Source organism: Microtus pennsylvanicus, chromosome 5, assembly GCF_037038515.1.
Source record: "Microtus pennsylvanicus isolate mMicPen1 chromosome 5, mMicPen1.hap1, whole genome shotgun sequence".
Taxonomy (NCBI): Eukaryota; Metazoa; Chordata; class Mammalia; order Rodentia; family Cricetidae; genus Microtus; species Microtus pennsylvanicus.
The window spans coordinates 9,644,859-9,658,464 of record NC_134583.1 but is presented as its reverse complement, the minus strand read 5'-3'; the positions used below and the strand labels follow the sequence as shown (position 1 = coordinate 9,658,464).

Below are 13,606 nucleotides of genomic sequence, written 5' to 3'. Positions count from 1 at the left end.
GACATACTAATTTCTTACCAATGGTTAATAATTTTCTTACAGGTTCACTGAACTTTATGTAGAAGAACTAGAAAGTAAAGAAGATTTACAGATTCTTATTGTAGATTATCTGAAAGGACTGAGTGTGAGCAAGAACACCGTGCAAGGAATTGTAAAGTAGGTCCTCCTTTGTTTGACTTTATAGATTTCTTTTGCGCATAAAAATCCATTTCATACAGCCGGGCGGTGGTGTTGCACGCCTTTAATCCCAGTACTCGGGAGGCAGAGGCAGGCGGATATCTGAGTTCTAGTCCAGCCTGGTCTACAAGAGCTAGTTCTAGGAGAGGCTCCAAAGCTACAGAGAAACCTTGCCCTGCAGATACATACGTTTTCGTGATTTGCTTCTATGTAAAGAAAACTGGTAGAAGCATTTGCTTTGAGACTGAAGCTTAATTATGAATTCCCTCAGGTTTTCATAAGGAAACTACTTAACACTACCTATGAAAATGAACAGGTGCTTTTCTCTTTATTGCTTCTGTGCTTCTGCTCACAGCTTAGTATTTGAACCCTAGCTAGGAAATTGATTGTCTTTTATCTTTGTCTTTTTTCTACTTAGAATTTGCATAGTAGCTAGATGGAAGCCAGGGGCAAGTTTGCTACTATAAACTCGATTATGTTTAGTATTAAGAGACTTCCATATATATAGACTTTAGAACTGTGGTATGGCTTGGCCTTGAGTCTCTTTCTCATGTTTTGGAGGCCATGTGGAAAGTCCATAGTATTTTGTGCAGACAGCCTGAGGTGCAGTGCTGACTCAGGAAGCTAGAAACTGTTATGTCACTCTGAGAATTACTTTCCTGCTGAACGGGATATAATATGGGAAGGGGCCACTCACCTACACATGGCCCTCAACAGCTATACACACAGTGAAACCCTGTCTTGAAAAGCTTAAAGAAAAGAAAAAAAGCCTTTGTAGTTTCAAGAAAGAGCTAGAAATAGCAGGAAAATAATTACTATTTAATAAACTGCCTGAACTTCATCCTCTTTGTAGCTTCTACACTGCTTTGCGGAAAGAGTCTGGAACCAAATTGGTGGATGGAACTGGCCACAGACCTCACTACAGCCTTCGGACCCTCTGCAGGGCTTTACGATTTGCAGCTTCCAACCCGTGTGGCAACATCCAGCGCTCACTCTATGAGGTGTTTCTAATATCTATTTTCCTGAGCAGCTGGGTGGATGGGCTTGTTATGAGTGAAAGAGGGTAGGGATGCCACCTCTGCCAGTGCTTGTCAGTCAGTTTTGTCTGTAATATTTTGGACAGAGGCACCCTGCTCTTTTTTTTTCTACCACCTTGTTCTGTGCAAAGTGGTATTGGCACATGACGTTAATCCCATAGAGGCAGGAGACAGACAGATCTCTTGAGTTCAAGGCCAACCTGGTCTACAGAGCTAGTTCCAGGCCAGCCAGAGCTACACAGAGAAACCCTGTCTCAAACAAACAAAAGTTGTTCTGGGATGTAGTACTCCAGGATGTTAAGTTTTATTCCCCAAATAAGGCTGGTTTGTATTTATCTGTGTTTGTGTTTTCTCTCTAGGGCTTTTGTTTGGGTTTCCTAACACAGCTTGACAGGACATCACACCCAGTAGTTCAGAAGCTCATCTGTCAACACATTATTTCTGGCAATGTCAAAAGTCTGCTGAAACAGGTGTGTTCTTTGGTGTTCAGTTCGTTTCATATAGCTATTTGAGGAAAACTTTCCTGCCTTTTTTTTTCTTCATTCCATGTGTTAGAGTGTTTTGCCTGCATGTATGTCTATAGAACACTTGTGTTCTTGTTTGTGGAGGCCAGAAGAGGGCATTGGATCCCCTAGAACTGGAGTTAATGATGGTTCTGAGCTACCCTATAGGTTTTAAGAATTGAACCTGTGTCCTGGAAGAGAAGCCATTCAGTCAGTGCTTTTAATCCCCGACCTGTCTCTTCAGCCCCTTGTAGCAAAAACTTTAAAAGCTTTTAGATATGTATTGTCACCAGTCCAGAGGCAGTGGCACCTGAAAGAACAGAGCCTAAGAATGAGGTGGACTAAATCTCATGCAATAGCCAAGTTTATTCCGAGCATCAGGCAGTTGGTGTTCTGAGGGTTAAGAGGAGCCACCTTAGTAAAGTGTACAATCCCAAGGATAAGCCACATGTGCGGAACCTATTTTTCCATAGAGGCATATGCTCAAATAACAATAGCCAGTTGTGATGACTAGTCGTGAGGAACCCCACTCCTAGCCGGTACGCCTGGGAGGAGCATGCAGACACATTCCAAGAATTCTGTGTTTTGAAGAAACTGAGGGCACAAGACTCTTGTTTTCTGTGAGTTTTCTCAGAAGCACTTAGAATTCTCCTCACACAACTCCATTCTTGGACCGTATTCCAACAGTGTATATCTTAGATGATAGAATTTCAATTTTATTTGAGGTTTGAATTCTATAGATAGCCCTTTCCAAACAAAGTGTAATTGTATGTATTCATTTTATTTTATGTTTAAAGTTCCAGTATGGGCTTGTTGATTCACTGAGGTAAACTCTGATACATATTTTGTATAAGTGAACCCATTACTCTGTTGCTTTCCTGATTGGGGAAAATTGCTGGGGTCGACCTTAGGATCTGATTCATGGTAGGCAAATACTCTATCCATGAACTATATCTCTATCCCCAGCTTTCCTCAAAACAAAAGCTACGATGAATTTTGTGTGTGGGCGGGCACATAAGAGCCACAGTGTATGTGTAGAGGTCAGAGGATAACTTTTAGCACTTTGCCTGCTCCAGAGCTGAGTCAGGTGGCTCTATTTCTGCTTCTGTGGTGAATACTCCAGGCTAGTTGGCTTGTGAGCTTCTGTCTGCACCCCTCGTCATGCTAGGGGTTCTAACATTCCTGATAATCACCACATCTAGCTTTTTACATAGGTTCTGGAGATTGAATTCGAGCTGTCAGGTGTGTTCTGTCTCTAACCTGCCTTTTTATTTAGCCTACCCATATCTTTAATTTGACTCCGGTTTGTCCTAGTCACAGCTCTGTTGCTGTGAAAAGACTACAACCAAGGCACCTTCTATCAAAGAAACCATTTATTTGGAGTTTTGCTTACGTTTAGAGAGTTAGTGGGAAGCAGACAGGTACAGTGCTGGCAAATAGCCTAGAGATCTATGTCCTGATCCACAGGCAGTGGTCCGAGACCTGTGCCTGGCATGGGCTTTTGGAACTTTAGAGTAATACATCTCCTCCAGCAAGACCACACCTAATCCTTCTCAAACAGTTCCATTAATTGGGGACCACGCAGTCACGCATGAGCCTATGGGGCCATTCTCATTCTCATTTAGAACTACTACAAGGTTTTAAATGGGGTGGGGATACTGGTAAAAGCAACAGCCATTTGAGTTTGATACAAAATTACAAAGTAGCATCAGCTAGAGGAAACAGAAATTTTCACTGTCTAGCTCGTTTTTATTGCTTGCTCGTTAGAATAAGAAAGACAGGAATTTGAAGTTAATTTGGAGTCAACATTTTAAAAATAATACATGTTTAACTAGTAGAGGCTATGAAAACATGAGAAGATAAAACCGCTTAAGTTTACTTTGTGTGATTTACCCTACTAACTCCTTGGAATGGCTGTGTCATGACCCATATTACCTGTTGTCTTAGGGTTTCTATTGCTGATAAACACTATGACCAAAAGCAAATAGTTTATTTCAACCTATGCTTTATACAGAAACCAGAGAGGAGTGCTGCTTACAGGCTTGTTCCTCATGGCTTGGTCAACCCACTTTCTTAAACCATCCAGGAGCCTATGGATGACATGGCTCACAATGGGCTAGGTCCTACCACATCAATCATTAAATAAAGTGTACAGTGGTCTGAATTGAAATACCTTCCTCTCAGATGTCTCTAGCTTATGTCAAGTTAACAAACAAGCAAAAGCCAGCCTACCCATAAAGGTTCAGTTTCTATAGAAGTTTAGTTTTGTGTCCTCCGGATGATCCAGGATTTGGTGGTGTAAAACCTCTTCTCTATTCCCTCTTTACAGTACTGGCCTAGTTTTGAGGGAAATGATAGATATTTTAGATTTTAAGAAAATGGATATTTTGCTAGGGGTGAGGGGGTGGAACCACACATGGGAAAAATTATTTTGATTCTGTATGTTTTTCAACTAAATCTTTCTACTCTTACCTAATTTTAAAACAAATATGCAAAAAATGTTCTCATTCTTGGAAGTAATTTTGTGTTTATATTTAACTTCTGGGTTTTCTGTTAGAAGCACCCAGAGCAGAGATGTGTTCTCAATAAGAACTTTACTCCCCTCTGAAAGAAAGTTGACATAGGACTATAGTCATTTCTCAAAGTCTTTTGTCTTTTTAGCCTATTCCAGAACCCAAAGGTGGCCGCCTTATCCAGGTCGAAGGCTACTGGATTTCAGTTGGAGACAAGGAGCCTACAATAGATGAAACATATGTTCTGACGTCTTCTGTTAAGCTGAACCTGAGAGATATAGTCCGTGTGGTCTCTGCAGGGTATGTGTGGGTGTTCCCTCCTCCTGCTGTGACGTTCCTACAAGAGGCACAGTGTTTACTTAGCTTGCTTTCCTAAACTTTGACAGAGCTTTGCTGGTACTTACCTGGCTAACTGAATTACTGCTTTCTAAAAATCATCGCCCTGTGATGATTTGTACTTGTGTGATTGGTGGGAAAGACTTAAAGGCATTATTTTGGCCATCTTTGTCATTGCTTTTGTTCCTGAAGAGGTGATTAGTGGTTGTGAGTGCTTGTTGTTCTTTCAGAGGACACAGGACATGGTTCCCGGTAACCATGTCCAGTAGCTTGTGATTGCCTGGAACTAGCTCAATAGGATCCGAAGCTCATTTCTGAAGTCCTGCATACATATGCACACTAACACACACAGCTTGCAGACAAATACATCCAAAACTAGAAAGTAAATTTGATTTGTTATTTGATTGATTATCACTTCTTATTGACTAACAATTAATTCCACTTTTCTTGCAAATACTACCAGAGAAGTTGGAATTACCTTAGTATTTTTTGAAGAGCAATTATTCTATTAACCCATATTAAGGCTGAGCATGAGATTTAATCCTACCCCAATCCCTTGCTTTGACAGGCGATTCTCTATCAATTTAATCAGAATTCAAATAACTTTGGTGATTTGCATTGTAGTTGAATATATATATATTCAATATATATATATATTGAAATAGACAAAGTATAGAAATTCAAAGAATAGGGTAATAGATAATGAGAATTTGGTGATTTAATAAAATTAGATGTCAGGGAGAAAAGTTTAAACTTGTTTAAAAAGATTAACAAGAGACGTTTGTCAGCCCTGGCACCTCTGGTGGTTAGGAAGTGTGTGTGTGTGTGTGTGTGTGTGTGTGTGTGTGTGTGTGTGTGTGTGTGTGTTCAGCCAAGTATGATGATACACTCCTTTAATCCCAGCACAGTGGCAGAGACAGACAAATCTCTGTGAGTTCAAGGAAAGCCTGGTGTACATAGTGAGTTTCAGGCCAGCCAGAGCTACATAGTGAGACCTTATTTCAAAGCAACAACAACAAAAACCATAGAACCTTCTCAGTGCATGGGTATCTAAAGGCACTCTTCTTAGCTTCCCTTCTTTTCTCATCTCTTTTTATAATTACTGTGTTGACTAATGTTTTACAGAAGCTATCCAGTACTGATACAGGGTGAAACATCAGTTGGTAAAACAAGTCTCATACGGTGGCTGGCTGCAGCTACTGGTAACCACTGTGTGCGTATCAACAACCATGAGCACACAGATATTCAAGAATACATTGGTTGTTACACATCTGACACCTCGGGGAAGCTTGTCTTTAATGAAGGTAGTGTCATTACTTCATTGCTTGAATGCAAATTTTTATGCTTTTTGACCCATTCCTTATTTTATAATCCCTTCTAATTGAGGCACATGAACTGTAACATAATAGTTAAAGCTAATTCCTAGGGCAGTGTAATTCCTGCGTTGAACCAAATTTTGAAAAAGACAGTGTAGAGATTTAAAAGATAGGGTAAAGAGGGGTTTTGGAATAGATAATGAGAATCTGGTGATTTAATAAAACTAGATGTCAGGGAGAAAATTTAACAGGTTGATCAAGAGATGTTTGTCAGCCCTTGCTCCTCCTGTGGTTAGAAAGAAAACGTGTCAATTGCAAGTCTTAGTTCTTGGATCAGTGGTGTCACAGATTGTTTGATGGTCGTGACTAGCTGCAGAGAGTAATTTGCTTGGAGTTGTAATTGTTGTGTAGGATTTGTGATTGTACACACACATGTTAATCCTTGTCATTTCCTCCTAGGGGTTCTTATTGATGCTATGAGAAAAGGCTATTGGATTGTCTTGGATGAATTAAATTTAGCACCTACTGATGTGTTAGAGGCACTCAACAGGCTGTTGGATGATAACCGTGAACTGCTTATAACAGAAACACAGGAAGTCGTTAGGGCACACCCTCGCTTCATGCTTTTTGCCACTCAAAATCCCCCAGGGCTTTATGGAGGCAGAAAGGTATGTAACTTTTACCTCCAAAATCTGTTCATTCTATGTGAAATGGTAAACTCATTGGGAATGAGACGTTCTGGTCCCTCTTGAAGGTTTTGAATTTTTGTGGTGAATAGCAGGGCTGCTGTCTGTAAATCAAATGAATAGATGCTTTTTAAAAATAAGATTTTAATTAAAATGTGGTTATATCACTTCCCTTTCCTCTTTCCAATCACTTCCACTTTCTCTCCATGTTTCCCCCAATTCCCTCTTAAATTGATAATCTCTTTTTCTTTATTATTGCTACATATATAGATGTTATGAATAGATTGATAGATCAATGCGCAAATACATAAATAAAACTTGATGAATTTTTGTTTATGTATATGTGACTTTAGCACTGATCACTTTGTTCTGGATAGTCATGGGCTCATTGTTGGAGGAGACTTTTCACACACACATTTTATTTTTGTGTATTGCCTAGGTGCTGTCTAGAGCCTTCAGAAATCGATTTGTGGAATTACACTTTGATGAGCTTCCCAGTTCTGAGTTGGAAGTAATCTTGCACAAGCGATGTAGTTTGCCGCCTTCCTATTGCAGTAAATTGGTTAAAGTCATGTTGGACCTTCAGGTATTTCATATCCTCATCAGAACTTATATGTACGTGGACTACATTAGTCAGCATTGGCTTCACAGTTGGATAGTTTTCTCAAGCAGAAGCACATCTGTCCATTTAGTTTTAGAGAGTAAGGCTAATTTTGGGGAAGTCTCGCTTCTAAAATGTGTCTGTTAATATCCATTTTATGTGTGTGTTCCAGGGCCTGGGAGAATTTACCCCAGAACTTATGCACGCTGTGTTGCTCTCTATTACTGAGCTATATCCCCAGCTCCTGGTTTTGGTTCTTTTGTAAATCAGCACTTTTACCATCGTAAATTTTTATGACATTTACTTTATATGGCAATAGTTCCCAAGTTGTGTATGTTACTTGTAATTTTTATCAAACTACTTACTCTTTGAGACTATTTTCATATGTTGCCTAGTGTAGCGTAGAACTTGTGACTTCCTTGGATGTTTTTGCTCTTTTGTTGTTGTTGTTGTTTGTTTTTCTTTATGATAAAGATGTTGGCCAACAAGATGGTTCAGTGGTCAGAAACACTTGTGCAAACCTGACAGCCTGAGTTAGGTCCCCAGAATACACTGCAGCAAGGAGGGAACCAACTTTTGAAAACTGATCTCTAACCCGTGCTTACAGATGATGTAAAATATAGCGATGGTGTTGGTTAAATCCGTGATTGTGACACTGTAGTGGGGGACTTGGTAACCTTTCTTCATGCTTCTCCTTTGTTAACTATAAAACTTTAGTTTATTCCCTCCACCCCGAGACTGTAATATATTTAGGTTATTGCACAGACTAGTGAAACATTTTACCAACACCTACGGTTTATCAACTCTGGAGACAGAGGCAGGTGGATCTCTGAGTTCGTGGCCAGCCTGGTCTATAGAGTAAGTTCCAGAATAGCCAGGGCTACACAGAGAAACTCTGTCAGGGGTCAGGGGTCTTTATTAGAAAATAATTAAATAAAAAACTATTAATACTCCTGGTCACAACTTCATGTCCTCTTGTGGATTTTTGTTTGTGTTTTACATCCCATTGGGTCCCATTAGTGCTGTCTGCATGAACATAGGCAGCTTGACAGTGGCCACACTCCTGAAGAGAAATGATTCCTCCTCCCTCAGTACTGGTCAGTTACCAGTAGTGCGTCAGCTTCATTTAGGTGGGGCCTGTGAGCCCCTCCTCCTTCCATGTTTGAGTTTTGACTTGTTTGATCTTGTTATGCTGGTAACCACAGGTGCTCTGAATTCATGAGTGCAGCCATATCAAATGACAGCCTTTCCCAGTGCTCTTCCCTATCTTCCAGCTCTTGAATTCTTTCTCCCTCGTTCCATACAGTTTTCTAAGCCTTTCTGAAGTTGATATAAACATCCCATTTAGAGATGAACATTTATAGTCATGTATACTCAACAGTTTGAACAGTTATTAAGTCTTTATTTATTTGCATTGACTGCTACTTACTGCTAAAAGACATTTCTCTGATCAACGTTAAAAGAGCACAAATTTCTAGACAAAAGTAGAAGGCAGATAACGAGATGTCTCTTCAAGTAAAACATTGGTAGTAGGTCTGCCCTAGAACCTATGTCTTCACTAGCCATGGGATTTTGATCAGGTTTACATTACCAGGCATGAGTTCCTCCTGTGAAACAGGCCTCATACAGTAAGAATGCAGTTAGTTACCTGCATAAGCATGGCGCTATTGTATCAGCAGGTAAAGTTTGCCTGGCTGATCAGTGTTGTAACATTCATGACCACTGCTAGACTTTTTCTCCCTCAGCAGACTATGTAGTTCCCTTTTATACTCTGACAGCTAGTTAGCAGGGAGGAAGATTCCCGATCAGTTCCAACATAATTTCTGTGTCCTGCAACGAAGTATGTGGTGTCTTCAGGAGTAGGGTTTTGCCACCTAGTTATAGTGGGCAGCCAAGAGCAATGACAATAGCATGTGTTGTTTGGGGGCTTCCTGAACCTCCTTGATCAACAGTTTAAAGGCAGTTAACTCATGTCTTCTGATATATGCTCAAATTCCTCCTATTTTTTTTATAATTGTATTTTGTAATTGTTTTACAACGTAGTTGGTTTCCATAAGGGACTTTGTGTAACCCACTCTCTGCCCTTTCTTTTCCCCATGCCTCCTGCTCTCTTTTCCACTCTAGCCCTTGTATCCTTCTCCCCTTTCATAGCACATGTGTTCTGCTCACTCCTAGCCAAAATTTTCTTTTATCTTTCATACTATTCAGATTATTCTCTTTCTGTATGGGAGATAGAAATTTTTTTTATTTTGCTATTTTAACATTTTTCCAGGTCTTTTTATTTCTGAAAAGTTAAATCTAGTAAAATGAGTTTGTTAAATAATTTATGTAAGATATAATTTATGCTTTCTATCTAGTATAGTAAGAATCAGTTATTTGTTTTTATACTTTAATAGTCCTACCGTAGACGTTCCTCGGTGTTTGCTGGAAAGCAGGGGTTTATTGCCCTTCGAGATCTGTTCCGATGGGCTGAAAGATACAGATTGGCTGAGCAGACTGAGAAGGACTATGATTGGCTACAACATTTAGCCAATGATGGTATGTTTTAAATTATAAAATGATGCCAGATGTGTTATTAAAACAAATGTTTTCTAAATTGTGTGTGGTACATTCATTTTCTGACTTGTTCCAGAAGCAGCCTTTCCCCATCAGCTCCCATTGCTCCTGTGAACAGTTAGAGTTCTGGCAGGCAGGCCTCTGTTCCCTTGTGGTTTTCTTATTTTAACCTGGGTCTTGCTTTTTAGCTTTGACTCTTCTGTAATTCTCTTGCCACTGCCTGTGAGTGCTGGGATTTTAGACATGGATCCCTGTGCCCAGCTTCTGTGGGTTTTCTCAGCCTAGTCTGAGTGGCTGTGTGCGGAAGGTAGGCTCTAACATGGCCCCTTTTAGGAATTGCACAGGAGATCGGGAGCTTGTTACCTTCAGTGTGGCAACCAGAGATAGTCCAAACACTGTTATTTGCCATGAATCAAGGAAAGCATTTTATACTCTTCTGATTTGGAAAGTCATTAATATAGCCCCTTTAAAAAATAAGAACGTAAGTAAAATTGGCCTATGAGAGTTTTTTATTTCCCTCTCTGCTACTAAGATGATGGCTTGCTGGCGATTAGTCCTGTTATTATAGAGTCATGGGACAGAATTCCATCCAGCTCAGGGCAGATGGTCCTTTAGTGGGTTAGTTCTGACCACTTACCTTCAAACACCCTACTCGACAAAATGTTGAAGTAGGAAAGGAGTTTATTCAGTATAGCTATGCTAGGAAGACTGGCTAGGGATGGGTGGAATGTGGAACAGAATCTAATGTCTTTAGTTCTGTCATAGGAGCTAACAAGCTTTTGGAGGACAAGAAGTAGGTGTAGTTAGTCATATTAGTTTATAGCCTGATTATTATTTTCTTAGGGTTGACCACACAGTAAGAAAGTTTCTGCTGCCTGAGAGTAGGTTTGAATCCTATCAAAGAATGTTTATACGTCAGATCTGTTGGTTTTGGACTATAAGGTAGGTTATAGGAGAGGACGACTTGGAGAAAGGGCATGCCAAGGTGGGCATCAAGATTAGCACAATGGCTGGACATGTCTGGAAGCTGTGTTGGTCAAAGGTGGCAATTGACAGTCTGTTGATTATGATGCCCCTGTGACCTGTGTAGTACCAGTGTGCTGTAATTCTAGCACATAGGCTGAAGCAGAAGGGCTAGAAGTTTGAGTTGAGCCTAGTGGCATAATGAGAATCTGTTGGAGGTGATAGATAACACATGTTTATGCTTTTTTTAAAAGTTGTAACACATGATGAAGCAATTTGATCTGTGTATGTATCCATGTAAGTCACTACTAACACTGAGATTTTGATATTCCCAAATCTCAGAAGCTTCCTTCATTTGATTGTTTGTTTGAGGAAGGTACTTATTGTGTAGTCCATAGACCTGGGACTTCCTATAGCCAGGCTGGCCTTAACCTCATCTGCCTCACCTTTCATAAAATCACAGGCGTGTGTTACCAAGCCTAATGACTTCTTTCTCTTATAAGTGGAGGTAATCAATTCTAATTTTCTCATGAGCTTCACCTACATGGGATCCTACAGTGCATATACTTGAGGTTTTGACTTTGTGTACAGAGGGACCAAATCCTTTTTTTTTCCTTAAAATTATATGGCTATAAGGCAAGAAAACATTGATATTTAGGTCATTTAATTGGGCTGTTATGAAGATAACTGCTCTGAACATTCGTGTACATCTTTTGGTATACACGCTTGCTCATTTGTGTTTGAAATACATGATAATCACATTGTTGGGGCATGTCTCTAGCATGTGGTTGGTATACTAGACTCTTTTCTTAAGGTGGTTCTTTAGATCCCTGCTTCAGTAATAGTGGGTGGAAGTTGCTGTTATTTCATGTTCTCAACATTCTTCACTATCACTACCAGATGCTTAGTTTTCCCTTTATTTCAACCTTCAGGTTTCATGCTTCTGGCGGGCAGAGTCCGGAAGCAGGAGGAAGCTGATGTAATTCAAGAAGTCCTTGAAAAACATTTCAAGAAAAAATTGTGTCCTCAGTCTCTTTTCTCCAAAGAAAATGTTCTAAAGTTGTTGGGTGAGTAGACCCAAACACTATAGGAACATGAATAAAGTTGTGCTCATTAGAGCCTACAGTTTTATTCTGCTTTGATAGGTAAATCGTCTGTCCAGTCAAGTCTGTTGGAGTCTAAGTTCAGCCATGTAGTATGGACCGAAGGCATGCGGAGACTAGCAGTGCTGGTGGGCAGAGCGCTGGAATTTGGTGAACCTGTGTTGCTGGTTGGAGACACTGGGTAAATCTCTGAAGCCATAGCTCATTGAGAAGTTCCAGTTTCACTGCCATGGCATTAGGTCACATCTGCAGGGCTGGGTGAAGCACCTAGGGGGTTCTTTTCTCTTTCTTTCTCACTGTTGTCTTTTCTCCTTTCTTTTCCTCCCTTTTCTTTAAAGCAAGATGTGTTATTTCTTTCCCTTCATACTAAATCCTTCGCTTATGGAAACAAATGTTTTCTCCTACTATGCCATTGTGAACTATTTTTATCCACTTATTCTTTTAAATGTATTCAGTAGGTGTGGAGAGAAGTTGCTAGAGTCTTGGAGACTGTAAGGATTGTTTCTTCCTCTCCCTTGATTGCTGTTGGTAGAATTAAAAGAATGAAGTATTTGTAGTTGATGGCCTTCTGTACAAAGGATTTGAGAGGGCACTAATGTTCTACCGCTGGCTTGCAGGGGTCTTGAGTTAAATTATACTTGTAATGTGGTCTCATTGTGCCTCATCTCTTGCTGATACAATCTCTGTGGCTATGTAGTTGGAACAGATGCTGCTTATTGATGTGATGTGTATTTCTAATAGGTGTGGGAAAACTACCATCTGCCAGATGTTTGCAGCCTTGGCAAATCGGAAACTATACTCAGTCAACTGCCACTTAAATATGGAGACATCTGACTTTCTGGGGGGCTTAAGGCCAGTGAGACAGAAGCCAAATGACAAGGTTTATCTAGTAGTAAGTATTGATATATTTATTTAACAAACTATGGTTTGCTAAGTTCATGTAAGTGGATTCATAGTGGAAGATACAGTTCAGATGTGTGTATATGTGTGTACTTCACTTGTCTATAGGGTATCTTCACAAATTTTGTCCCTTTCATAGACCCTTGCTTTTTGAAGAATGTGTGTTTTACCTCAGACATCTAACTATGTGTATTAAATTCCTCCTCCTTTCCAAATCATAGGAAGAAATGGACACAAGACTCTTTGAGTGGCACGATGGACCACTGGTTCTGGCCATGAAGGAGGACAGCTTTTTCCTCTTAGATGAGATCTCATTGGCTGATGACTCTGTCCTGGAAAGACTGAACAGGTAATATAAGCGAGGGGCTTGTTTATTGATGAATTTATTGACCTGGTTTTGATCTCTTGAATTTATTAATTCTCCACGCTTAGTGCATAGACAATGATGGGAGGTGCAGGAGTCCCTCTTCTTTTGGCTTCAGGGATCAGATGCTTGTTTTCATTTGTTTTATTTTGTGGGATGATAGAACTAAAACCAAATGATCTTAAGTTACTATAGTTTTTTAAAAGCAGATTTTATGCTTACACTTTATAACTTAATTTTTTAAGTGAAACTAGTATTAGAATCCTAAATTTGATAACTGTAAAACAGTTCCACAACCTCTTATTAGTCCTGATGCAGTGATATACATTTTGTTGTCTTATTGGGGTATTATATTTGATAAAATGTACCTTGTTTATATTATAACTATGGTTAGGTGTTTAGTGAACTTAGATTTTTAGTTACCACAGTTGAGTTTACACTAACATGTAGTAGGATCTCTCATGAATAGTTAATTCTGCATTTTACCTGTTCGAGGCAACCATTAATTAACAACTTTTTTCTCCACAGTTTTGTCTTTTCTGAGTCTTCCA

At 39.7% G+C, this 13,606-nt stretch overlaps 1 protein-coding gene across 3 annotated transcripts in view; it reads left to right on the top strand.

Moving 5' to 3' along the window:
- Positions 1–13,606, top strand: part of Mdn1 (midasin AAA ATPase 1) — a 125,118-nt gene that overhangs the window by 34,834 nt on the left and 76,678 nt on the right. For all 3 annotated transcript variants that reach the window (XM_075971270.1, XM_075971269.1, XM_075971268.1), the window contains exons 20-31: positions 43–156; positions 1,031–1,178; positions 1,574–1,684; positions 4,379–4,530; positions 5,692–5,870; positions 6,342–6,550; positions 7,008–7,154; positions 9,566–9,707; positions 11,621–11,755; positions 11,834–11,972; positions 12,533–12,683; positions 12,913–13,040. In XM_075971270.1, coding sequence (XP_075827385.1) covers positions 43–156; positions 1,031–1,178; positions 1,574–1,684; positions 4,379–4,530; positions 5,692–5,870; positions 6,342–6,550; positions 7,008–7,154; positions 9,566–9,707; positions 11,621–11,755; positions 11,834–11,972; positions 12,533–12,683; positions 12,913–13,040 — 1,755 coding nt within the window. The remainder of the gene's footprint in view (positions 1–42; positions 157–1,030; positions 1,179–1,573; positions 1,685–4,378; positions 4,531–5,691; positions 5,871–6,341; positions 6,551–7,007; positions 7,155–9,565; positions 9,708–11,620; positions 11,756–11,833; positions 11,973–12,532; positions 12,684–12,912; positions 13,041–13,606) is intronic.